Source organism: Drosophila yakuba, chromosome X (genome assembly GCF_016746365.2).
Source record: "Drosophila yakuba strain Tai18E2 chromosome X, Prin_Dyak_Tai18E2_2.1, whole genome shotgun sequence".
Lineage (NCBI taxonomy): Eukaryota > Metazoa > Arthropoda > Insecta > Diptera > Drosophilidae > Drosophila > Drosophila yakuba.
The window spans coordinates 671,956-697,707 of NC_052526.2; the positions used below are offsets into that span (position 1 = coordinate 671,956).

At 48.3% G+C, this 25,752-nt stretch overlaps 3 protein-coding genes across 16 annotated transcripts in view; 1 reads left to right on the top strand and 2 right to left on the bottom strand.

Moving 5' to 3' along the window:
* LOC6523848 (uncharacterized protein CG43867) overlaps positions 1-25,752 on the bottom strand; it is an 89,356-nt gene that overhangs the window by 2,809 nt on the left and 60,795 nt on the right. For 4 of the 14 annotated variants that reach the window (XM_039377738.2, XM_039377816.2, XM_039377780.2 and 1 more), the window contains 9 exons: positions 19,075-19,137; positions 3,978-5,496; positions 3,118-3,551; positions 2,641-3,063; positions 2,291-2,573; positions 2,108-2,220; positions 1,840-2,049; positions 582-677; positions 18-359 (listed from right to left, as the gene is read on the bottom strand). In XM_039377738.2, the coding sequence (XP_039233672.1) occupies positions 18-359; positions 582-677; positions 1,840-2,049; positions 2,108-2,220; positions 2,291-2,573; positions 2,641-3,063; positions 3,118-3,551; positions 3,978-5,496; positions 19,075-19,137 (3,483 nt within the window). Of the gene's footprint in view, positions 1-17; positions 360-581; positions 678-1,839; positions 2,050-2,107; positions 2,221-2,290; positions 2,574-2,640; positions 3,064-3,117; positions 3,552-3,977; positions 5,497-11,869; positions 12,278-15,715; positions 16,954-19,074; positions 19,138-25,752 lie in introns of those variants that run through there. The other 10 variants (XM_039370070.2, XM_039370145.2, XM_039377834.2 and 7 more) reach the window with 9 other exon arrangements.
* On the top strand, positions 20,744-21,178 carry LOC6523849. Its single transcript, XM_002099686.4, has one exon. The coding sequence runs from the start codon at positions 20,778-20,780 to the stop codon at positions 21,111-21,113; it is 336 nt and encodes a 111-aa protein (XP_002099722.1). The 5' UTR covers positions 20,744-20,777; the 3' UTR covers positions 21,114-21,178.
* LOC6523850 lies at positions 22,057-23,166 on the bottom strand. The gene has a single exon (XM_002099687.4). It carries the CDS (start codon positions 22,968-22,970, stop codon positions 22,725-22,727), a length of 246 nt encoding a protein of 81 aa, XP_002099723.1. The 5' UTR covers positions 22,971-23,166; the 3' UTR covers positions 22,057-22,724.

Genomic DNA, 25,752 nt, shown 5'->3' on the forward strand with positions numbered 1-25,752 from the left:
AATACTCAAACTCTTACCTGGTAGGTGCTGTTCATCATGTGCACTGGGATGGCGTGCGGCAAGGAGTGGTGATAGGGATTCTTCAGCAGAATCGACAGCACTTCCATCCGCGAAGGCTTCGTCTCGCGCCCTCCATTCTTCAAGGTCCTTTCCAGAGCACGCTCACAGTAGGCGGCATACTTGCCCGTCTCGGTTTTGGTATCCGCATTCCGGGACAGATGGAGCTTGAGGTACCACAAGAGGCGGCTGGAACGCGGCACGAAGAGGGACACGGCCAGTGCCAGGAGCTGCCAGCCCTGGACGAAGCTGTATACGGGCGGGTTGCTCTTGCAGTCGATTATGGGCGTGGCGGATGGCGCCTAGAAAGGTGGCAATTAGAAATGAGTTCGCGTAGGATTCGGCATTGGGGGTTTGAGTAGAGTTAGTAGAAGAGTTAGTAGAAGTGAGGTTAGGAAAGTTACAACTAAGTGTCTACGGAAATCGAACGCAACTGTACTCGCACAACAAAGAGTAGCAAGTAGACCGTTAGGTGGTAGTGTAAGGTACGTTAAGTTAGAAAGACCATAAATTTCCCCGCATACCTGTATGGAGGTGGGTGAACTGCCGTTGGCTTGGGCATGGCCCGCCTGTTGGGTATCACAGGTGAATAGGCTTTGGGTGGCGCACAACAGTAGTTGCTGTAAATTTCGGGGTCGGTCGTTCGTACAGTGTTGAAAAACGTTTTGAGGTTCGGTTCGGTTCGATTCGATTCGATTATACGCGATTATACACATTCAACGGAAACGCAACGTTTGAAACGCAACGCAACGCAATGCAACAAAAAGATGGAGAAAAAAGAAGCCAGAGAACATTTCTGATCAATTTGTTACTCATCATTAATTGGTGGTGTTTTAGGTGATTTTGATTTGTTTTGTGGTTGATGTTGATGTTGTTCAGGAAAATCATGACACAGTGTTGTGTAACGGTATTGCTTCGATATATTCAATTCGTTCAATAAGCTTAATGCGAAGGATACAAAGGACACAAAGGCACAGACATAGAGCACATTCAAAGCGAATTATGGTTGAAGAAGCAGGAAAATCATGACAGCCTTAAGAACACTGAGGAAACACAAAACCAAGTAGAGCTTAAATCGCCATCACTGGCAAATATAAAGGGTATTGAAAGGCAGCGTAATGTATGATAAGTAGCTTTGAGTGATTTTAGTGGTTTAGTGGTTCATGTATTCATATTTTGGTTTTGTAAAATTTACAGCAAATACTTTATACAATGAGCTGTTTGGTTCTCTTTCGCACTTGATGATCTAGAAAGTTTTACGGTAACGTACTGAAACTATATATATGTACATACAGAAACATTTCTGACAGTTATGGGGGAAATTTGTTGTCTGAGCTACTAAGGAAACTGAAAACCAAACGAGTTACTGGAAAGTAAGATACTAGATTAGATTAGTTAGGTTTAGTTTAGCATGCACAATTAGATTAGTTACGTACTGTTAGCTGATAGTGTGGGGTATGTATGTTTGATATATTGTTAAGTTGTTAAGTATGCTATATGGTTAGGTATGATATTTTGAATAAACCGTTCGTAAGCTGGTTCCTTGAAGCAAAGCTTTTTTGGCTGGCAATACCTACTTTGGGTAAAAAGTATACCTATTCGAGGCACTCTGTGCGAGACTCTCTGGGGCTGTTATTGCATTGCAAGTTGTTAATGAGGAATTGGGGAGGAGTGTCTACACCAAAAAACAAGGGCATTCAACTAAACATATCCAAGGGGATGCAGGATCAGGGAAGGAAGATTTTTGAAGGACATAAGAAGCTTTGCAACTGAAAAACTTACGCGCGTTTGCTTGCCCAGCTTCTTGTTTACCTGGACGCCGACACTGAGCTTCTGGCCCATGTGGCGGGAGGTCTGCTTGATCAGGATGCAGATCATTTCCGTCTGTAGCTCGGGCATATCCAGCGCATGTTGCAGGGCATTCTGGGCGAGCACCACGTGGTAGTCGATGCCCGGCTGGTTCACCGCCACCGACATAAACAGCTGAATACTCTGTGGAAATATTTATTGGGTTACAATGCTTCACTCACTTTACGAGGGACCCACTCACCTTGAAGAGCTTGATGGCCTCCGGCTGCATGGTTTCCGTGTGCATGGAGGAAAGCGGGGCCGTGATGGTGTCTTTGGTGTGCAGCAGTATGGGATGGCGCCACAGAACACAGTCTGCAAATAAGTTGGAAGGTATTGGGGGTTACCATGTTTTGGGAGTGGCATCTACGCATGCAAAACTCACTAGGATCGCCGTCGGTCTCCATGAGCTTCTGGACAAGCTGTTCGTACTGTGTGCCAGCACTTGGGCCGCCGCCAGACACGACAGTTAGGTGATAGAGCCAGTTATCTCGCTCCGGTTTGCCGGAGAGGATCAAGTAAGTTGGTCCCTGGTGCGCTGGATAGATGGCAACTGTGAGTCTAGCCTGATCCTGGGCGGCGTCCTCTCGCTCTTCGGAATCGGAGTCAGAAACGTGCTCTACCTCCTCAACTCGGGCATCTCGCATATTGATCTGGCCAAGGGGATTCTGTTAGGGTTACAAAAGAATAGGGTTATTGAACCTTTACACATTTATCTATCGAGTGGCTAGTTACCGTCTCTGCCGGAGCCTTGAAGTAGAGGAACATCTTGCCCAACAGCACGCACCAGCACTTCTTGGGATGACCGTTCTTCACCTTGGTCACCCAGCCCTGCACGGTGGGTTTCTGGTCGTCGCGACTGAGCAGCAGCTTGGTGGCGTTCCTTCGCTGCACATTTTGGAGCACCCGGATCCAGTCGTCCATGGTGGCGTGCGAGTCCGCGGTGAGGTAGTAGACCTTTTTGCCCGTGTCTATCTCGAAGGTGGAGGCTCCCTCCGCGCGATTGATTCGACAGACCTCATCCAGTTGGATTTGGCCCTGTGGCTTCCGCTGCACGTCGTGCTGACTCTTCCAGTAGTTGAGCGAGCCGTTTTTCAAAACGAACCAGCGCTTGCGCCAAGTCTTCAACTTGCCACCGAGCTTCGCCAGGTGACCCATCTAAAAACAGTGAGCGGTCAAGCAATGGAACTATAACATGGGCAGTTCACTCACCTTCTCCAGCGACTCGATCTTCTTGCTGGGCGAGTCCACGTAGGACTGACGCATAAGCAGCGATGGCATCGAGGCATCCATGCAGGTGGACTCCGATACGGCGTCGGGGGGCAAGGCATAGTCATCCGAGAGGCCTGATTCAAAGGAGAGATCTGAAATTACTGTGCCTCGCATGTGCTGGAGGGGGGTGGGGAGGTTGCCGTGCTGAAGGGCATTAGCGTGGGCATGGGCGTGGGCGTGGGCGTGGGCGTGGTAGCGAGGCAGACTCAACTGTCCACTCGACGACGTCACCGAGTAGGCCCCTGGTAGCTGGTGGCTATGACTCTGGTGGGACAGTGTGTGGTGGTGGTGGTGGTGGTGTTGGTGTGGCGATGGTTGGAGATGCTGGTTAATGTGGCTGGAGAGCGTGGCGGGTGTGCGTGATTGGATGTGGACTGCGGTGGATGGGTGGATGGCGGTTATTTGGTTATTCGGTTGGCAATGGTTGATTGATGGCAAAAGTGGTTAGAATCGCAAGTTGTTAGAACACACACAATTAGTTTCTTCAATAATTTCGGGATGTCTTCTAGAGGATGGCTAGAATAGCAGGCAAGCTATAAACTGGATACGGGACGGGATATCCCGTTGGGATGAGGATGGGAAGCTGCAGGGACTTCATAGTACTTCTAAGACTATAATTTCAAAGGGCACTTAGGATTTGGAAGCAAGGAGCTGGGAGCTTGCAAGTTACTACTTCAGGTATGTGTTAATTGGTGTTGGTGCGTCGAGTTGTGTTAGCTCAAAGGTGGCGCAGCCCAGTAGAGGGCAACGTACTAATGGGGGCAACAACGGGGTTTAAATGAAACATAGATGAAACGTACCACGCGCCTTCGCGTTCTTGGGGCTCTCCGAACCACTTCGCTTGGCCGGACTCAAGCTGGAGGAAGTCTTCAGGCTCTTCGAGGGGCTCGATGCGCTGCCGGAGGTAGAGGTCTCCGTGTTGTCCGTGCTCGAGGAGTTGTGCGAGTGGTGGGTGAGCATAACCGCGTGGTCTTCCCCGTCGCTGGAGTCGTCGCTCGAATCGCCCGTAAATGGCATCGAGCGGATTTGCGAGGCTCGACCCTTTACGGTTGCGTACACGGGCACGGAAATATCACAGAAGCCGCCGCTGGCGGTTTGTTGTTGCCGCGACGGTGGCAGCGGAGTGCCCGGCGTGCTGCCCAGGGTACCGTGTCCATCACCGGTTCCTGTTCCGGTTCCAGTGCCGGTTGCAGTTCCTGATCCATGACTGTGACCATGCCGCCGGCCATTGGAGAGATTGGTGCCCATCCCGTCCTGAATATCTGGCTCCTGGCTGGCCGTACTCTCCGCGGTGCTTGTTCCCGTTCCCGTTCCCGCACCTGCCAGTCCATCGTTGGCCACCTGGTAGATCTTCGCCTCCCAGCTGGGAAACCGATGCAGCGGTGGTGTCGGAGGCCGTGGCACACCCAGCTCACTGGTGGTGGTTGTGGTGGTGCTGGAATTGCCACCACTAGCCATGAGAGCCGGGTTGTTCTTCATCCAGGCGGGCAGCTTTTCGCAGGATGGTGTGTAGATCTCTGCATAATCGTGGGCAGTATCTGTGTCGGAGCTGTCGGGCCTGGTAACTTGCCCAGATTCAGTGGAGATTCCTCCGGGCGCTTTGCTGGAGATGCTGGACAGTGGAGCCAGGGTTAACCCGTCAACCGCAGCCACCAGATTGCGTTCCAGTTCCTGCGGCTCCATCGAGAGGTTTCTCCTGTGCTGGTGGTGGGGATATGAGCTGGTCAAGGGTCGGCCAATGATCTCCTGGGGATCTAGGCTCTCGCTCCTCCTCCGGTGCTCAGGATTCGAGCCGGAGCCGGTGAAATCCTGGACGTCTAGGCTTAGGCTGTTCCGCACTGGACCTACAATGCTGTGCCGCTGGGACTGGTTGGCTATGTGATTCTTGAGCAGCTCCAACTGCTGATTGCACTTGACGTTCTGCTCGCGCAGCAGCTGGTTCTGCTCCTCGAGATCGCGGAGCTTGTTGTTTACCCACTCCTTGATCTTGGCCGCCTTGGCTTCGATTTGTCGCGCGTCGTGCAGTCGCAGTTGTCTCTGCTCCTCCACTTGGATCTCCAGGGACGTGATGGTCTTCTCAGTTTCCTGGGTGGGCGGTAAACTGGATCCTGCTGCTCCTGCTGGTCCTCCTGGTCCTGCTGCAGCACCTCCACCTGTCTGATGGCTGGGCGAGCAACTGTTCTTGGCCTGCTGCTCCTGCGGATGACTGGGGATGGGCTGGTGCGGATGCGGATGCGAGTGGGAGTGCGGATGCGGATGCTGAGCTTGTTGGGGCGGTGGCTTGGGCCACTCACTCAGCCGCTGCTCCATGGCACGCACCTGGAAAGGAAAGGAAGCGGTTACTCGAGTTGCAAACTGCTCGCAGAGCAAACTTTTCCAAATTAAATTAAATTCACACCAAGTCCCGACAAAGTTCAGGACCAGGACAGGGTCTAATAGCTACACATAAACTCGTACACATACACGTACGCCACCCAAGGGATTAGCGGCTGCTGGTGGAGAAGACAGATACTCTGTACTTATATTATACGAGTATACAGCATTAAGCCATTAGGACGGACACCTGCAAAGGGCGTTCGATCATCCTGCTCTGCACCCATTGCTTGGCCAGGAACTTGTGTAATTAAGAGGCGATGGTGGCGACCCGACTGCAGTTCCACAGAAAATAGCAAAATGCCACTGGCAGTATTGGTGGAAATGGCCAGGGAATGAGCTCGGCACATGCCAGCGCCCCAGGAAATAAGTATTTTTATGGTTATACAACAATTTGCAAGTAATGCAACTGCCACGGAGAACACGGGGCAGAAGAACAGGAAGACAGGAAAGAAATAACTTCATTTGGCACGCCAGGAAACCGCACTGACACCTAAACAAAGCCGGAAACCATGGAAGGATGGAGGGTGGTGGGTGGTGTGTGGAAAGGGTCACAGGGTTAAGAAGTGGAGCAATGGAGGCAGGATGAGCAGAGGGCAGAGGCAATCGAAGCAGAAGGATTTTTCCCGAGGAAAAACAAGAAGGTGCCACCATGTATTCCCTTCCTTAGCAGAAGGGTTACCTCCGAGTATCCGAATGCATTTTTAGTTGCCAGCTGAGATTGTGCATCGCAAATGGGTCAATTGTTTCATTGAAATGTGACTATACTGGAAAAAGGGGCCCAGGTTTATGGGCGATACATGTGAATGTGAGTCCGTGTCCGTGTGAGTAGATGGCCGTCTGGTTAAAAGTGGACGGACTGCCAAAAATAGGCTGCTTCTAAAAGCGGTCAAAGCCCTGCCAGTCCTGCGCCTGGAACTCTTACACACCATTGCTTAACACCAGCTTTTCTGGTCTATCTATAAGGCCAAAGTTTATGCCTATCAGGGAGTGAGCTTATTGGTAATGGGATACGCCATGTGCAGCAGCTGGAGGATGAGAACAGTTCGGAGGCGGATACAATAGACAAGAGTTAAGGACATGCAAAGTGCAAATGCTGGAAAAAGTGTATGCAAGTTCGGGTGGCGGAAAACAAAAAATAAAGAAATCCTGGCTGGCCAAAAACTTGCAGGGAAACTATCGCCCGAGCAGCAAGTTGAACTTGGTAAAGCGCTGAAATCTTAAACGCATAAAAAGGGGAAAATCACAGAGCAGCGAGCAAGTTTCCCGAAACTTGAGCCATGAAATCGGACTGCGCCTAAACCGCTAAGACGAAATCTCGAGGCCAAAGGACCGCTGGCAATGGCTTGTTCAATGGCCCAGGCAGCAAAGTTCAGACACGGAAAACTTGGCTGCGCCATCTCAACTTGTCTTCTCGCCATAAAATGAATCGAATGAATTGCCTGCATTTAGGCGTTCGAAACTTTGAGCCCCAAAAACAAACAAAGAACCAATCGAAGTCGGTAAAAACGGTCGGCTGAGACAGTAAGTTGACTTTATCTACATGCGTTTGCTAGATTCGCAGACGCCACAGCTGCTTTCCCATCTAAGGAATCCTGTCAGCCAGACAGCCAAATCCCGGCCATTTTCGTTGTAGGATTTGCGATCTGCAGTGCGATTGTTTTATGCGATGCGCAAGGCTGTGGAGCACCCTCACACACACAGCTGCCATTCGAACAGCAAAACAGCACTCACTCACTATCCGAGTTTGATTCCAACTTAAATACATATGCCATTTGTTTAGCCATGTGTTTTAATCCTGAAATATCTGACACAAGATAACTGCTTGCGAATGGGTTTCTTTCGAGTGTCCAACGTCCAACGACAGACTTTAACATAGCAGCCTGCAACTGTCACAAAATGCAAATTTAGGAGTTCTGTTCCACTGCAAAATGACACGTTTATTGCCCGCTGCACAGGACATAGCCCTCAAGTAGCAAGTAGTGCAGAGTCTGCCACTTGGCATAAATCGCACACATTGCCGTAAGTTCCCTTCTGAGGCAATACTGTAAAGGAAAAGCGGAGAAATCCCCGACAATAATTTGCTCCAACGCACAATCGGAGAATGCCGCACAGAGAAGGAGAAGGAGCTTTGGGTGAATGGGTGAATGGGTGAATGGGAGGGTGGAAGCTGCCAGAAAAATGTGCTCAATAAAATAAATTCCACAAGCTGAGCTCAAGACGATAAAAAGATGAATGAATAAGCGAGTATTTGAATAAAATTTGAATTGAATTTGCTGCGCCAAAGTGGAGGGATGTCCTTCCATCCACATTGCAGCTGCTCCCCCAACAGGCGCTCCTCCGTATTGCTCCGTGCTCTGGCCAAGCTTGCATCCGGGTTTTATGACTAAATGAGCAGACGCAATTAAGTGGAGCTGGGCGACCGAAGTGGGGTTTCCTGGCCTTCCCCACTTCTCCACTACTCTGCTACTCAGCAGATGACTAACGACACTCCGCCATTATGGCCAGACTGAACCGGAAGGGGCGAAGTGAGTCACTTGGCTGGCTGGCTGGCTGGCTGAAAGGGTCATCCCAGTGGGTGTCCTCTATCAAGCCAAAGCCAATAGTGTAACGATGATTAATCTGCCTATAATGCAGAAGCTGTGGCTGTGGCTGTGGCTGATGAGGAAATAATGTCTTGAATATGAGTATAGGAACTTTGTTAAGTGCTCCGTATAAATTGAGCATTAAGCGCAGTAGCTCACTATATTATATACCATATGTAAGCAAATTTGTGGTCCCAGAGTATCGGGAATCTTTCCGGAGAACTAATTCGTTGCCCTTGTCGGGCAATTTGTTGATACACCTCAAAGTGAGCCACAACTCAAACAAAGTCCACCCCCTTTGGGATTTCGGCCACTTCCTCCACTGCATCCTCGCATTTGTTTTTCCTGTATACACACATGTAAGTACATATACTTTTCCGTTCCTCGCGTTTCGTTTCGTTTCGTTCAACTTCTTGGGCAAACAGCCTCCTGCTCCTCGGTCTTATCGCAGTGGCCTTTTCCCCCGCTCCCTTTTCCCCAGCAACGTTTAATTTGGAGTCATGATTCCATTGTTATTTATAGTCAACAAAGCGGCAGCCGCTTGAGAAGCACAAGAGCACGGCAGCGGAGCGGAGGAGTACAGCAGAGCCACTCAGGAAAACACTCCATAAAATATTGTTGCCGCCCTCGTTCCCCGAAAAATGAATGAAATACCCATCTTCCCAACTTCCCATCCTCCACGACGTGGCGCGTGCCTCCTCCTGCAGTCGTCCCACAGTCTGGCAGAACTGACACTTATCTGCTATCTGGTGCTACCCACTCCAGCAGTCCAGCACTCAAAGAGCTCCATATCTTTACTTCCAGTCATCGACTTTGGCCATGGAGGAGAATCCTAACGGCAAATTGATTTGCAGTTTACTGAGCTGTTCGCTGCCAAGATGAAGATCCAGATTCCATTTTCTAGTGCACCTGCTACGCATTGTTGTCACAACATGAGTATACACCTGATCGGGACGAGCAAGTGCCCCAAGTAACTCCCTGTAACTAGACTCCCCAAACTGCTTGATCCTTCAGCTAATCCCCACACACGGATCGTCTTCCTGAGCACAGCTGCCTCTCTGTTGCGAATGATTTTTCCATTACAGTCAATGTCAATATTTGCGTCATGTTTTGGCAGCTTTGAAATTAAAAATGCGCAGGATTCACAGCGCCCAGGAAGCCACGGAACGTGCATAGTTACATGACAACTTCATGCAGCTCCACAAGGATGCCCGTTGGAGCTGCTCCGTTTATGCCCCTGCTCCCTTGTCCCTGCTCCCTGCTTTAGCCAGCACCTCTCAGATGCTCCGTCATGCAACAGAAATTACGGAGCAGCGGAACAGTGCAGCACGTGATCTCGACGTGCAGATACCTATTGCTCCATGGCTGGATTTGCATTATGATTGTAGCTCGATAAGAATTTGAACATAAGTCTGTCGTCTGTCATATGCTCCTTTGTTCGCAGCAATCCCACATGGTGCATATACTCCGAGTTCCTGGGATGACTTGCGAATCATAAAATGCGACACATAAATGCGAGTGACGATGTCTGTGCATTGTTTTAATTAAAAGCGCCACTCTCAGCGCCCCTTCTCCACAACTCATGTGCTGCATACTTTGGTGCGTCCTCCGGGCGAAGCATCCCTTTGGGGCGGCAGAAGATACTTTTATCTGCCAGGTTCATCCACCCAGGTTATCCATTATAACAGCGCATTATTCCCATTATATATGCGGTCAATTTGCAAGGAGGTGGTGGTCATCACTGGCTCTGATTTATAATGCAGACACCGTTTGATGCCTTCTAGGGGAATCCATCAAAGCCCGCTTCCAGATCGGCTTTCCTCCTCTTGGTAATTCTCGTATAGCGAAATTATGGAAGCTGCTTACTTTGGGCTTGCTCTTACACTTTGCAGCGCTTAAACCGGCAGCGTTTCTGCGGGCACTCGGCATCAAAACTAACGCACAACCTGCGTTCTTTAAGGTTCCTAAAAGCCAGGAGAGGACAGGCCATAGCTCTGTTATAGCTCTGTTTGCTTGTTCCCTCTTTAAGAGCACTTGGCCAGCACTTCAAAGCCGCCTTCCGTGGCTCCCCGCCAAATGTCGTCTGCCACTGGCAGTGTAAGGTTGTCGCTATGGCTACCAAACTGGCAGGAATCTGCGAGTTTCCCGCCCCCGAAAACGTTGATATTTTCCAGCTTCACAGCTGCTTTCTCTCCGCTTCTTCAGCTCGACTGGGCTGCGACATTGTCGAGAGCTGCACTCGAGCCAGGCGAAAAGGCAAACAATGTCCAGGAGGGGCATTCGCTGCAGGAACAGGAGGCAGGTTCTGGGATGCAGAAACAGGAGCAGGAGATGGAGATGTAGATGGAGCACTGGCCAAGTCTGGCTACGAATGAAAATAATGGAAATGCGCTGCTATATTTCGCCGCCACTCAATAACTTTCCTCATTTTGCTTTGTGCCGTGCCCAAACCCAACCAAACCCAACCCAACCCAACGCAATCCAATCCAAAACATAAAGAATTAAAAGGCAGTCAAAGTCTTAGGGGGGAATCAACGCCAACTGCTTGTGACGCCGGGCAAGTAATGGGCCTGATATTATACGAATTCTTTATTCTTGAAATTTTCAACTGCCTCCCCAGTTTCCTCTGTTTCGGGGGTGCAAATTCTGCCTTTTCCGCTTCACTGGATTAGCAGTTCCCACTCCGATCATGTAGCTTCCCTCCACTCCGACCCACTCAATTCATTAGGCAACTACCGACTGACTGCCGGGGGCCCAAAAGAAAGATAGCTTTAATTATGGGAAGCCCACAAACTTCACATGGCTCTTGGTATCTATATATGTGCTTTCCATATACGATGACTATTCCGATGGGTTACAAAATAGGGGCTCTTTAGCTCGTGAGATTATGGCATCTAGGATCACATTGGCTAATCTATTCAGATTCAATGCTGAAATATGCAATCATGAGCAAACAATATAAACTTTGAGGTTAAAAGTTCCTATTCCACAGCCACTGTTTTTAATTTGGAACAAATGCCTTTGTTGCAGGCACAGTGGGCGAAAAAACGTTGACAAGTAAAGCATTCAAGTGTAACAGCTAGCGACATGGGGGATGCAGTGCTTCATCTTTGTTTGGTTTTCTGGTACCCCGTCAATGAAAAGGTTGGGAAAACTTTGGTCCTCGATCGAAAGGCCGTAACAAAGTGACCTTTTCTGTGCTCCATCGTCATACCAATTAATCGTGGAGCAGAACAGACAACAATGTCTCCTCAGAAAAAAAAAAATGCGCAACTTGTAAGCAATTAAGAATTTTTCCAGCTCCCCCATTTTGCCCATTTTTTGTCTGGCATAAAATGGTTTTTTTTCGGGTCCTGTCAACTTTTCAGCGCATTCTCCCACTTTTCCCCAAATCATAAATATTAGATTTTTATGAAGCATTCGCTGCGATTGCTCACAGCTGGGGCCCAACACGTAAGAAGCAGCCAAAGACATTCGGCGGTAGAAAACTGGGGAAAACAGGGGAAAAACTCAATGAAAGGGACAATGAGGAGGACAAGGGCCAGGATACTTATAATAAGAAGACGAGTGTATTGTTCGCCAGTTTTTCAATTCTTCACTCGCATTGGCGAGTGGGGATTCCCATGAAGAGTTGGGTGGTGGCAGCTCAAGATCTTGGAGCAGGAATCAATTGGGATATTCGTACTAGTTTTGGAATAGGAAAACAAAAGTTACACTCGGGGCATGGTACATACATCGAGGACATTGTGTGCGCCGGCCCTTTTCCGCTGACTGTGCTATTTTCGCCATTTTCATTGCAATTGAAGCTGTCTAGTCCACTCGGTGGTTCTTATAAGATCGCACAAAGGTCCTTCGCCTCGCACAGGGTCGCACAGGGGTTAAGTTTCGGTCTAGGGGTTCGGGGTTGATTGCGGCACAGAGCCCTCTGAATGAAAAACACTCGCAAGCATCTGGAAAGGGGAAGTCGGTCGGTTGGCTAGCAGAGGAAAACCGGTTTCCGATCCGCTGATCGCGAGCGTTGGCTGCCACCCGGCGAAGGGCGACTCGAAGTCGGTACTTGGTCCTTTCGCGCGGACTTGCAAAACACTTCAGAAACGCAGAGGCAGTAGTATGCAAATATGCGACACGGCAAAAAAAAAGGAATAGATGAATCGAACGTGAATTAACCGGCGTGGTTGCGCACGTAAACGGGGACCGAACAGCAAACAGCGAACAGCGAAGTGAACGACTCGAGCTGCCAACAAGAACTAAAACCGAAACTGTGAACTGAACTCGAGTGAAGCGAAAAGACTGCGGGAAATGCTCGGGGAAATGCCTCGTGCTGCCAGCGCTGGCAGAGGGAAATTCGCCGAGGGAAGTTTCAGCGATGCGTGCGTGTTTTATTTTTGGGGTGGCATCGAGCAGGAGCACATACACCACCACCTCTCGCATCTCGTATCCCGTTTCCCGTATCCCAGCACATGTCCGTGTACTCCATACTCCTCGGATGCTGGGTCCTGGCCTGGCCGGAATAGAGCCCTTGTCCACTCGGGCTGAGCGTGTTTGCATTTGGTGTTTAGTGGCTTTCGAGGCAATTACATCAAACGCGGGGTGATACTGCATCAGTGAACTCTAACTAATGGGTACTTATGAATTCGAGGCTATCAGATTTTCTGTTGTTTTCAATGCTACTTGGTTATGACATCTGAGGCTACTCTTCTCGTTCAATCTCAGCAAACTTTGATTCGAGCTTAGGACACCCCTCTGCCAACCGCCAACTACGGGACAGTAGCGATCCAGCTGGAGACGGATGTCAGATGGGTGAAGGTGCGTCCCGTGGGGGAATCCTCGTAAGGGGAAACTGGGGCGGAGGGCAGGTGCTCGTTACTTGTCAGATTATATGTGTACATATATGTGTGTGCTTCGAAACCGAAGTTGAATAGGAGCAGTCGCGCCAGGCAATTTATCTCTGTTCCGCCAGTTTTCCATTGCCCAAATATGTTGTGTTGCTTTTTTTTCTGCACATAATAAATGTAACATGTTGCGCTGGCTCTTTGGCTGATTGTTTGCGGTGGGTGTTAACAATTTGCCTGATTAAAGGCCGGCTATAACGGCAGTCGCACACAAAGGCGAAACTGATGAGTCAGTCGCTCTGCCATCCATCAGAGTGCCAGCCACCAGCCACCAGCAGCCAGTCGGACAGACAGACAGATAGACAGCTGGCTATATGGGTATATATGTAGAACCTCCAGACTGGATGGCGGCCAACCGATGGAGACACTTTCCACTCCAAGACTTTCGCTCTCGAAGCGCCGCAGTTGGGTTCCTTCCACAAAACTGTCATTTAAGCCAACACTTTGGGCTTGAATAGGCGTTAGTCAGAATCTCAATCTCAGGTTTACTATCAGAACATGAACTATATATACCAAGCTGCATATGGCCAAAAACTAACCCGGTTCCCTGATTTCGTAACACCTCGTCCGTGAGTTTGATGACCCAATGGAGCCGTGAGACGCTCGATGGATACAAAAGCATCTTGCGGATATCTATCACATCATTCACAGCCTCGAGTTGCCGGCGGAGTCGCGACTTCTGCGCGCTATTTTTATAAATATTTATGCGGCCCCTCGTCTCATGTCTTTTGACTGGTGCGTGGCTCCATTGGCGGCACAAGAAGTTGCTGCTTGCCGCTTGCTGCTTGCTGCGTGCTAGCGGCAAAAGCCGCAGTCCGCCAAATGATGTCGTCGACTTGCAGACGAGATTAAAATAAAGAAGGCAAAACGTTGAAACCACTTAGACCAGCGGAGAAAAATCCCAGAAACGACATTAGGAACAGGGCGTTTTTCGTTAGGAGTCCAGCAACGCCCTTTTCAATTCGAATGAACATAAATTAAATTTATTACCTGGTCAAGCTATGCAGTTATTTCTGAATATGTGAAACCTTAGGTTGTAAGGTTTATATTGGTCAATAGGAAATAGTGCGTTTGTGATGCATGTGAAGGCGTCATTCCCGTGTAATCCGCTTTTAATGGGTACAAATACCGATACTAAAAGAGGGAGAGCGAACTCGAGGCGAGGCATAAACGCATTACATTTTTCAAATACACATCAGCAGGGCAAGATGGGGATTGGGGACTGGGGCGCTGGCACATGGGATCAGGAAGGCACCGGCTATATCTAGTGCGGCTATGTGGCCGTATGAGTATGGGGGTGTGGGGCATGGGGCATGGGGCATGTGGTGTGGGGTGTGGGGTGTGGAGTGCAGAGTGTGGGCGAAGTGCGGAGGCTTCAAGCGAAAGTGGCAATCGGCGGAGGCCAAGACAACCACCAAGACGATGGCGACTAGCCTGCACTCCGATGACGGATGCATGCATCATTAATTCAACTGGAACAATGTTCAACAACTAAATAGCAACAACAACCGGGGCAAGGGGCGGGAAGGGGAAGGTGGCGACTGGGGTCCGCCAACGCTTTACATCTCCCCAATCAAAGAGCCCTCTCAAAAAGTCAGGGGAAGAGGGAACGGCACTGCAAATACCCTACACGAAAAGATCTTTGTGTTGCGGATAGATACTAAAGCTTGTAAGTAACATTTATTTTCCGATTTGGCATCGCATAAACTCAGGCAGTTTGTAGGGTAGCTCTGAATGCGGTTGGATTAGAAGTCTGGCATTATGGGCGAAAGTAATTAACTGTGTGGCCCACATACAATGCAGCGGAGTAAGTGCATCCGTGTATGTCTCCATTTGCTCCGGGGCTGGCGCATCCAATCAATGTGCACCCGGAGATGAATGGGTAGTCAGTGTGGAAAGCTTAGCAGCTGATCCACGTGCCCAGAACAGAGAACAGAGAACTGAAAACTGAAAACCCAGATGCCAGAACCCGCAACCCGCAACCCCATCTCCCGGCGTCTCGAGGCCATCAATCAACTACTCTCTGGCTGCATCATCCTAGTGGATGCGAATGTATCTCACGGATGCAGGAAAGTTAATTGAATCTGCAGCTCCCACAGCAGAGAAATCGAATTGGGAATAGGAACTGCAATTGGAATAGGAATGAGCGTGGCCATCATTCATCAAGCAACAATCAAAGAGATGACGACGGACGGGTTCGCTGATAAGTGCATTTATACAAAAAGATATTCAATCAACAGGCTGACCCAGTTCGCGATTTCATTTCATTAAGCCAGCACACCGAAAGGTTGAAAGTTCAAACGGGAATTGTTTAATTGCATTGCCAGCTGCAGGGGCTGAAGGGGTCATGTGACATGTGCACAACAATAAAGCTTTCCTCTCACCCCAAACCCCACCCATCCCGAAGTGCTCTATTAATAGCCACTGTATCTCAGTCAAAGGGAAATCTGTCAGATGGCCAGGTGGGCGGAAGCAAGGCATCTTCGATATGTTAAAAAAGTCATAATTTACATGGGGTAAAATTAGTTCAGACTCATAAAGATCTTTTCCTCAGGTCGTCACTTCTCCTCACAAATGGCACTTGGTTTTGGATGCATTGGTTTAATGCTTGGGCATAATAGTTCATCATTCCCATCGCTTTTCAGTAGAATATGAGTACGTACGTATGTGTGCATTTGGTAAGCTTACCTTCTTCCTATAGTTATCCATTCATAAAAGGGGGTTTGTTCGTTGTTTCTCGAGATTCGTTGCGTTTTTCGATGATCTTGCCTCCTGCTCGCACTTTCACCGTTACTGCTAACTACCGTTAAAGATGCTGTTACTGTTAGTTCTAGTCCTTAAGCTGTTAATGCAGTCGTTGCTGTTGGTATCTTCTTTGTTTCTGAGGAAAGCAGACGCAATAGCGACGACGCTTTCCCACAGAACGCTTTTCCAACATATTTTGGGGGTCACCTGCGAGTTTCGCTTAGGAATTTTGATATATATGTATCTTGTTCCCTCCTCCTCGTTGTCCCGTTTCTCGTGCGTTAACTTCTTTGTTGCAGTTGCAGCATTCCACTGTTGTTGCAGTTGCACTTCGGCGTGCGCGTTATGGTTTTCCGATTTCCCAGTTTCCTGATTTCTTTCACTGTAACAATTTCGTTTTCTTTCTTTTGATTTTCTTGGTTTCCTCTTGGTTTGCTATCTTCTTTTCCTGGTTGTTGCTGTTTTGTAAATGGACGTTTTGTTGTTGTTTGGCTTAATTTCGATATGTGTGTTTGTTGTGTTTTGAATCCTCGTGTGTTCTGGCACCCGTGCACGGTTCCTCGTAGTTGTTGGTTATTTATTTAAAGTGCGAGCTTAGTTTACTTAACTTCGTGCTCTTATTGTATATTGTCTGTCCTTTTGGGCTGCTGCTGCTTCTTCCCCATTTCGCTTTTCCTGCTGCTTTCGCTCTCCTTCTTCTTCGCCAGTCAGCTGTCGTGGAGCGAGAGCGAATTCGAGAGAACACTGTTACTTTGCTCTCTTTGCGCAAACTCACTGCGTTGGTGTTGTACAATGCGATAATGCAATGTCCTATAATCGAGGATGTTCATTAATTTGTTCTGTCATCACACACTATCCGAAATCTCGGGATTACTGCCATCCTTTCCACTTTCATATTTTATAATATTCCGCAGCAAACATTCGCTTCACTTCGCACTGCCCCTCACTTTTCACTCTTATGTGTGGCTATGTGCTGCTATGTGGGGCATTGGGCGCGCGTTTTGTGCCGATTATTCGTTTGCCCAGCGGTGACTTCACCCTGTTTTCATCACGGCTAACCGTTCACTACGCGCAGTGCAAGTTGATTTACTTTTTGCTAAAATGGCAGTACTTATTAGGGGCCAACAATTAAAAAACAAATTCGACAGATCCGCGCAGCTACAAGTCTTCTTTTGCACAACTTTTACGCTCTGCCTTTTGTTACGCTGTTTCTTTCTTTTTGTTCTCTGTGTTCCATTCAGGTTTTGGGTTTATGCGCCCGTGTTGTTGTTTTCTAGGGGTGGCTTTCGCTTTAAGACTCTCTCCCTCTCAGCTACTTTGACTCTCTCTCTCAGCTACTCTTCCTCTCTCAGCGGTCTTGTTAAGCTTTGCAACCCCCCAGAAGCACAGTTTGAGCTGCAGTTCTTAGAAATACAGTTTGAGAGTTGTTCAACCCGCTTGTTGTTCTTGTTGTTTGTTTTGCTTCGCCTTCCTTGCCGACTTTCCGGCGCTTTCCACACTTTCCAACACTGCCATGTGCCATGTGCTCGCCTCATGTCACCTCACTTTTTGATGGCGGTCGGAAAATCCTAATTGACCGCCTTATGGCATTTCAAAGATTTCCCCAAGCTTTTTTTTTCCTGTTTTTCGACCTTGACTGTCAAAATGTTGGCCCAATGTTGATAATTTCAACTTCAATCGTTAGATAGATGAGGAATGCTGGTGACTGCATTGTTGTTTCTTAAGCCATCATAAATCCATTTAAGACCTGGGTATTTTGTATTGATATCCACCAAGAATCCGCCCTCGGAAACGCTCGTATAGCTTTCCACCCACTTCCACTTCCTCTCGTAATAGTTATAACGAGCTAACACATTTTAAAGCCCCGACTCGACTAATTGAAGCATAAGTAACGAGGCTGTTAACGGTTTTGGCCCCCAAAAAACCGAAGGGTTGCCGGCCATTTAGAGGGGAGGGGAGTAAGGACTAGAGGAAAACTGGGAAATCGGGGTGGCTATGGCCATTCTGGCCCAGCCTGTTAGCTAGTTAGCATCCACGTGTTTGTACATGAATTTAATCTCGGGGCAAACAAAGTAACAAGAATTCAATTTGTCACAGTGGTTGGCCCCGCTTTGTTAAGTATCCGGGGTTACCGGAGTTTGTCCGCCGGGACTGGGTTCCCTTGCTCTCTCCGGGAATGGCGCACACAGCCAAGTGAAGCCGGGGACTCGGAGGTGGCCCAGGATCCAAGGCAAACATCGCCGGGCAACGGTAGCCCTATCTCTCTGAGCTTCCAGTGATCTGGCTGTGGGAGGGGGAGCCAGAAATGCACTTAGAGAAATGGGCTGTTATCTCAAACAGAGAATGCTTGCTGTTCGATTTCAGGTAAAGTATTTCCACCATCGGAACTGTTCAGCACTCTCGTATGTTTGCCTTTCTAGCGGGAATTTCCCAGGACTTGCCCCTTTTTTTGGGCAGTGCAGAGGCGGAACTAAATGTCGCGAGGGAGAGGTGGTGTAAATATTAGCATTTCGCTTGTTTTTTGGGGTGTTGCGTTAGGCAAAGCCAAAGGCTCCGGGGACTTGTTAATGCAAACAATGCGCATTTGATATTGAAAGCATAAGTACGAGGAGTTGTGGCAATCGGAAGGGGACATCTACAGCCCGTGTGCTTCGTCCTTTCGGGGTAGTTATGTGCCACAGTGGCCAGGGGGGCAGCAAAGCTTCTCTCCGCTTGCAGCCGCACGAACCCCAACGCATTAAGGCGTATTTCCGGGGGAGCACTGGGTGCCATGCGACGTAGGCTTGTGTGCCGAGCACACGCTGTGGAGTCCGTAACACATCCCTTTACAGAAGTAGAGGTAGTACACAACAAAACACAAGGTAGTAGTAGAAACCATAACTCTGAACACTCTGAACAACCTCATTCGTATAGATAGGTTAACTAAAAATCACTGATAGTTGTAACTTAAGATCTTTCCTTCGATTGAATCTTATTAGCACTGTCATGTACGTATGTTTTGAACTTCTTTTTATTTCGCGCAGTGTCTGTCTGCTTGTTTTGTTGTGCGCCACAGCTGCTAGTGGCCCCCTGCTCCACGAACACCCCCTTTAGCTACAGTTGCTCCACCCAGCATCATAGAACAGCATTGTCATGAAAATCTGGGGACCCTCCACCCTCCACCCTTCATCCTGCACCTTTAAACTGCCCTCCTGTGTTGGGGGCTCTGGCAGGATAGACGGGATCCCCGTGCCCTCGTTTTAATTTCGCCACCCAAGCGATAAGGATTAGAAGCGGGGGCTGCCAGTCATTTAATGGCTTACCTTATCTTCGGCTTCCTCGGCGCGTTCTTCCGCTTCAATGACGCGTTGTTCGAGCTCCGTTAGCTGCAAGTAAAAAGAAAGGAAGGGAGTTGGTTAAGACTCATCATTGTTAACGTTGCAGTTACCGGAACACACATACATCCCTTTATCTTCAGAAAGAGGAATGAACATACTTCTAATTTTCAGAAGCTAAACATGACTAAGCATTAACCATTGGGGGCTAGTATTAATGTCTTATTCTGTTTCTGCAGTTTCATTTCACATATTTATACAGGGAGGCAAACGTACTTAAGTATATATTTTATTAATTTAAAAACTTTACTTTTAAAACTTAACTTTTATTATACAATATCTGAATACAATACGGTAGCTAAATACATCTGTAGAAGTATATGTAAAATACTACCGGTCGCCATCTATATTTCAGGTAGGCGTGTTAATTCTGAAAATGTATTGCCCAAGTAAAGGGTATCAGATCCACAGAATAGGTTTAACTTTCAAGATTAACTTAATTAGTTGTAGGCCATTGGGCTTTAGAGGAATTGGTAATACTTCTAGTATATTTTACCCAAGATTATCCCTCGTATTTAAGGGATTAACAAAGAAATTTACAGTGTAATTGCATAGCCGATACTACAACCCGACGCAAACATTTATCTGAGACACCCTCCCACACATTATTCACCTTAGTGCGGACACCTACCCTGCCAAGTAGAACTTCCCAGTATTTTTCGGTGTGGTGAATTGCGTTTGAGCTACTGAAGAAAGACTATTTATTTAGTGGTCTCTCATGTTTTTTTCAGCATGGAAGGTTTCTCACTGGGAATCATCCACCCAGCCACCCGATGGGTGAATCAATCCATTAATGAATCAATCATGGGAAATGACACACAATTTGCGGCTAATAGGGATAATGCTCTCTAGCTAATACAATTCTTGTCGCTGGGATCTGTTTCCTTGCACCTGGTATTACCATAATTTTGGAAAACGGGACCCATTTCACCCTTGGTTGCTTGCTTCGCGCGTTTAGCAACTCAATGGCATGTCATTTAGGAAAGGTGAAAAGCCGGCGAAAAGAGCCCTCGAGGAATTCCCTTCCAATTAATCACCCAAGTGGCCCACGGAACCCAGGAGTCCAAAGGGAGGACGCAGAGGAAGCTGGTTAAACGCCGCTGAGGGTTCCACTTGAACCGCGCCAGAGATCGACTGCCGTCTATTTTGAATGTCTTAAGTGCATTAATTTCCGCTTTCTATGCCATTCAAGTGGCCACTCAGTCAAGGAGGCGGGCGCCGGGACCGGGGCACGGGGAAGTGGAGCCCATTGATTGATGGATGTCAAATTGTTGTGCGAAATATAAAGGAGCCTCCTCGGCCGATGATGAATGGGGAGCGGAAGTGGCATGAACCGTCAGCTTGACTTGATGGTACGCTTTCATACATCTCCGCTCAAGTCGAGTTAACCTTTGGTAGGCTGTGGAGGAGCATAATCCCCTACTTGAAAGAAGTACTGAAAAGCCCCAATATTGTTGGCAAGTGCTTGCAGCTTAATCAGCACCTTAATAGCATATACAAGTTAGTCATCTAATGAATAAGTTGAGGACTAATTGGCCAAAAACAGCTGCCCGGGGAGATCGACTATAAAAAAAGGGGAACCACTATAAAAGAGAGGAAACCTCCGACAAACTCGCCCAGAAGCGACCAGCATGTGCTCTAGTCTAAGCGACTTGTTCGCCTGCATCAGGGCCCAGGGAAACTGCGAAGCGGATTCCACCAGCCCCACCCATCAGCGGAATAACGCCGACCTGGACGATGAGGCACCCGGTCTGCAGCTCAAACAGGAGCAGAGCCGCAGGAGGATCGACCCAGTTCCTGCTCCTCCGACTGGATCTCCATCTCCATCGACGGGCTACCTGCGCCCCTCCTTGCGGCCAGCACGGGTCTCCTACGAGGCCTTGGAGCGCTACGATCGGATTTACGGCAGATCCTTCCAGGAAGCGGGCTCAACTGGTTCAGTCAGAAATATTGCCGACCAGTTCTAGACAATTGGAAATTGTGATGCTCTTTTCCCGCTAACAGTCGTACACATTAAATACATTTTACACAATTCCCTGACTCGACTGTATAGACAATTAACGGAAATGCGTTAGTTTCATGCGATGGCTGGCATTTCGCCGCTGCGACAAAACTTGGCCAAAGCATTGGATTAAGCAAAGAGCTGAGAAGGCAGAAAGTTCGGCTCGACTTGCGTGCGTGGAAGATTGCCGGGGTTTACCGGATTTTGCCGTCACCATCCGTACATCAGTACACCTGTTTAATCAGGGGCGTTCTGGCCTGCCAATTGGCGACTTAATTGGAAGGAAATGAAGCAGTCGGAGGCCTTAAGCAGAACACATTTGGCATTAATTGCTGGAGTGGCTGGGTGGCAGGTGGCCACTCTCCGCTTTCCCTCAGACACTTCAGACTTAAACACACAAGTTTTACAAATGTGCCACGCAGTCGCAACAAGAACGGAAACGGAAAATGTAATTTCGCAGCCACGAATGCAATTCCAGCAAACAAATGGCTCACAATGGGTGAAGTAAACCCCCGAAGCCCCTGCTGCCAATGGAGGTGACTTTGCCCATTAGTCGGTTTAGGTGTCGTTTGCCGCTCCGCTGAAACTTTCCAGCGAATGTCTCACTAAAAGTTGTCTTTCTCGCGATTGCGATACAGATACAGATGTGAATATTTGTATAGAGGACGACTCAGGGGGAGGAGGAGAGGGGCGCAGATCTTGATGGGCTGCAGTTGCTCTGGTTCATCAGACTGGGAATTGCTTTGGCTTTGGGGTTTGGGTAAAGCGGGTTTACACTGATGTATTCTACAGCCAATTGATAGGTCAACAATGAGACAGTGCAACAGTGGATTTTCCCCAGAAACGCCTTATTCAGTGGTCTGCGTCGTATACGTAATGTGATCGACCCCCCATTAAACCAGAAAACATTTCCACAGTTTATAAACATTATTTTCATATTCTACACAATATGTGAACGAACTTTTCCACAGACTTAAGGGTATTCTCTCTTTGTATGGTTCTGGCAACTGTGCCTGGTGTTTTGGCAGTCACAAGCGAATCCAAACATTCACCGCCGTAAATATACAATTTTAAACTTCCGCACCCACAACATGATGCACTCAAGTAATCCTGTGCCATTTGAAGCTATCGTGCACAGCCTTTGTTGGATTCGTTTAACCCACTGCTGCCCAGCGATGACCTGTAGATTGGTTATTATGCCCAGTTTTAGTGGCTTTCAATTCGTATGCCTTTGTACGTTGTCTCCTCATTTGGTTTGTGTTTTGATTGCAAAAAGTTAATTAAAATTTTGTTGTAATTGAATTTTATTGCATTGTTTGTTTGCATTTTGTTTTGTTCAGTTTTTGCTTTTGTTTTTGTTTTTGTTTTATTTTTTTGTGCTTTGTGCGCAGCTTTGTTTGAGTTTTGTGGAGTTTTTCTATTTTTTGCCGGCTGTTTTGTTGTCTGGCCATTATGCCATTTGTTGTCATTTGGTTTTTGCCTTTGCTCTTAATTGGATTATGGCAAAAAGAGTTTTAATTAAACAAAATGAACCGGAGGAGTGCGGGCAGCGAGCGGCGACGGGTTTTGTTTTGAATCAAATGATGGTTTCGGGCAGCCTGGGATCATCGAAGCCATCGAAGCCATCATCATCGCACTCCTGCTCGACAGCCCACGGACTGCGGATGAGTTCAAAGGTCAGTGGCGGCAGCGGCGGCAGCTCAACCTTCACCACTTTGGGCGCCGCCTCTTCTTCCACCGAGGGAGTTGATGGGAATTCCATCATACAGTCGCCCCCGCAGCGTCGGCAGTACAGCAGATCCACCAAGAAGCCCAGAGACATTCCCACCTCCTATTAGATTATGCGCTGCTCCCCCGAAAGCTGATTCCGCAGCACTGACGATGTCGCAGGGCTACCCACTACTAACTCCTACAGCCCCAGGCATCCACGCATCCACAAGTCCACCAATCCACCAATCCACGCCCCACAATCCACAGCGCCACTGCACAGCTGCACAGCTGCACAGCTGCGTCCACAGCAGAATTCGCAAATGGATGGATTACAGACTCGCTGGCGCTCGTTTGCCGGTAAAGCCATCGTCATCGGTGTAAAAAGCAAATGACAAAATTAATTAAAATTAAAATTAAATGTCGCTCGTTTGGCGTTGATTAAGGAGTGCGATCATGCATTATGCATTATGCATAACACATTATATCGCATTCACTGCATCGGCATTACGTAATCCACTGTCCACACTCACACACACACACACATGCATTTATGCACTTATGCATTTATGTTTGTTGCTGTATAGAATGCACATTATAATTACATTTATGCGCGGCCATCAAATTCAATGGGGCTAAAGCATTTGCATAACGCAAACGCAACGCAACCCTCATTCACTCATTAAAGTCGAGATGCGCGAAGGCTTCCGTTCGAAAAAGCACTTTTGAGTCCTCTGCAGCGAATTCGAATACAGGGTATTATTCAGGAACTAAGCGTGAATAAAGATTTAAGATCAGTTCAATACACCTTCATCCTACTCACTCGCTGTCGGGTGCAACCAAAAATTCAATTTGACCCGAAAGAAGGGCTTGAAAGTGAATAACAGTGAAGACTGAAGAGTGAGAGCGATGGCGCTGCCGGCGGGGATGACAACGCAAATTTGCAATCTTTTAATCACACTTACTCACTAGCTCCGTCCCTTTCGCGCTTCTCGCCATCGCACTCTGCGATTTTAATTATGCTTAACAAGCTGAGGAAGAAGCAGCAGCAGCTGCGGCTGAGGAAGATAAATGAAGGCCATTGGATGGCGAGCATCCGCAAGTCCTTTGAGGAATGCCGCTCCACATTTCGCACTTTATGGTTCCCATTTGTTACTATTAAGTTGGTCGCATTATTAAAGGTATTATGAAGTCGGAGTGTGACTAATTAAATGCGTTTCATTTTTGCAATGCATCCCAAGTCCTGTTGAGGCGCCTTATGTTATTGCTTTCGGTTATAACTCTCCCTATTCAACCTCCTTTTCAGTTTAGAAGTATCGCGGAAAATGCAGAATGCCCACAAGTAGGCTGTGCGAAAGAGGCAGAAAGTAGGCCAATCACGCCACAGCCAAATTCATGTCATCCGCACGAAGGCCAGGCCCATACGCACCGTCCTCTTCACGCTCGCCGCTTCCCCTGCCACTCTCCTTCCATTTTTTTGGCTTCGGGTCAAGTGGAAAGAAGAACAAGCACGACAAGAATAACCACAACACGAAAAACTAGGTTAACATGGGTTAAGGTGTGTCATTAACTTGCCAGAAACACACATGGGAGGCCTGGCCCGGCATTGAGTTTGCCCTGCGGCCTGCACCGCGCCCTCTCCGCTTTCCCCTTGCCAACCCCCATCCCCATGCCGATTTCCATTTTCTGTTTAACGTTTCCCCCGCATGCATGCACTGAGAAAAATCAAGTCTGTCAGTAACAGCATGTTGCATGTTTTTGTGACACGGCATACGCTTTATATCCCAGCACAAGTCCCATTTTTCCTCTTTAACTTGAAACAAGTGACCAGCTTAGTCGACTTACTCGACTATCCTATACCCATTACTCGGTTTAAAGCCACAGGGAGAGCCCGTTGCAACGCGACTGCTTCCAAGGTTATACAATTATTATATAATACAATTTCTAATGTCCCTTGTAAGCGCTTGGCCTGCGGAGTCATTAGAGGGGCGTTTTACCTCTGCTGCCGCCGGGACGACTTCTCATTACGTCTAATGTGCCAAGGGCGACAGTGGCACCTCCACCTCCACCTCCATCTGCACCTGCAGCATCCCCACCTGGTGGCTGAACTAATTAGCAGCTAGGCAAAGTCGAAGGCAGCTCAGCTGAGAGCGGCAAAGTTCCTGCTCGGGCGCCATCGAAATTGACACAAATTGGCACAGGGCGAGTACATCAGGGCAATCAGATTAGGCGATGTCGTCGTCGTCGCGTCATGTGCGATGTGTTTTCCCGGTGCACCCCATTTTCCAAACCCCCAGCCCCCTGCACCACCATGGTTTCTTCGCTCCACCGGCAAAAGCTGAGGAGAAGCCACAGCGCCACGCAACGATTTGCAGCTGCTTTCAATCATGACGCACGGATTAGGACGCAGGTTAAAGATTAACAATGCCAAACAAGAGCGACAGACAAGACGAGAAGCTCGGCAGCAGGATGATAGGATGATAGGATGTCAGGCAGCGGAGGTTTGCTCACGTCACGCCCACTATTAGCTAGAGCGCTCCTGATGGATCGAATGGATGGGATTGGATTGGATTGGATGCGACCATGGCGTGGAAGGAAGCGTAAGATAAGATAAGCCGATTGCGCACAGCAAGTGCAGCGAAGATGTAGCAGAAGCCAGATTAGGCAGCAGACTGACTTGAGGGGCAACCAGGATGTAAGTTAAAGTTATGCGCGGGTTGGGTAACGGGTTGACAGGCAAGTATACCCGGTTTACTTGGTTTACCCGGTTTGGTTTAGAGCAACAATAGAGACATTAAAATCAGCTCCTTTTCCCCCTGCAAGGCAAAGTCCCTGATCAACGGGCTCTGCAATAAACGCCTCTCAAGTTGAGTGCAAAGGGAGTGTGATGACCGCAA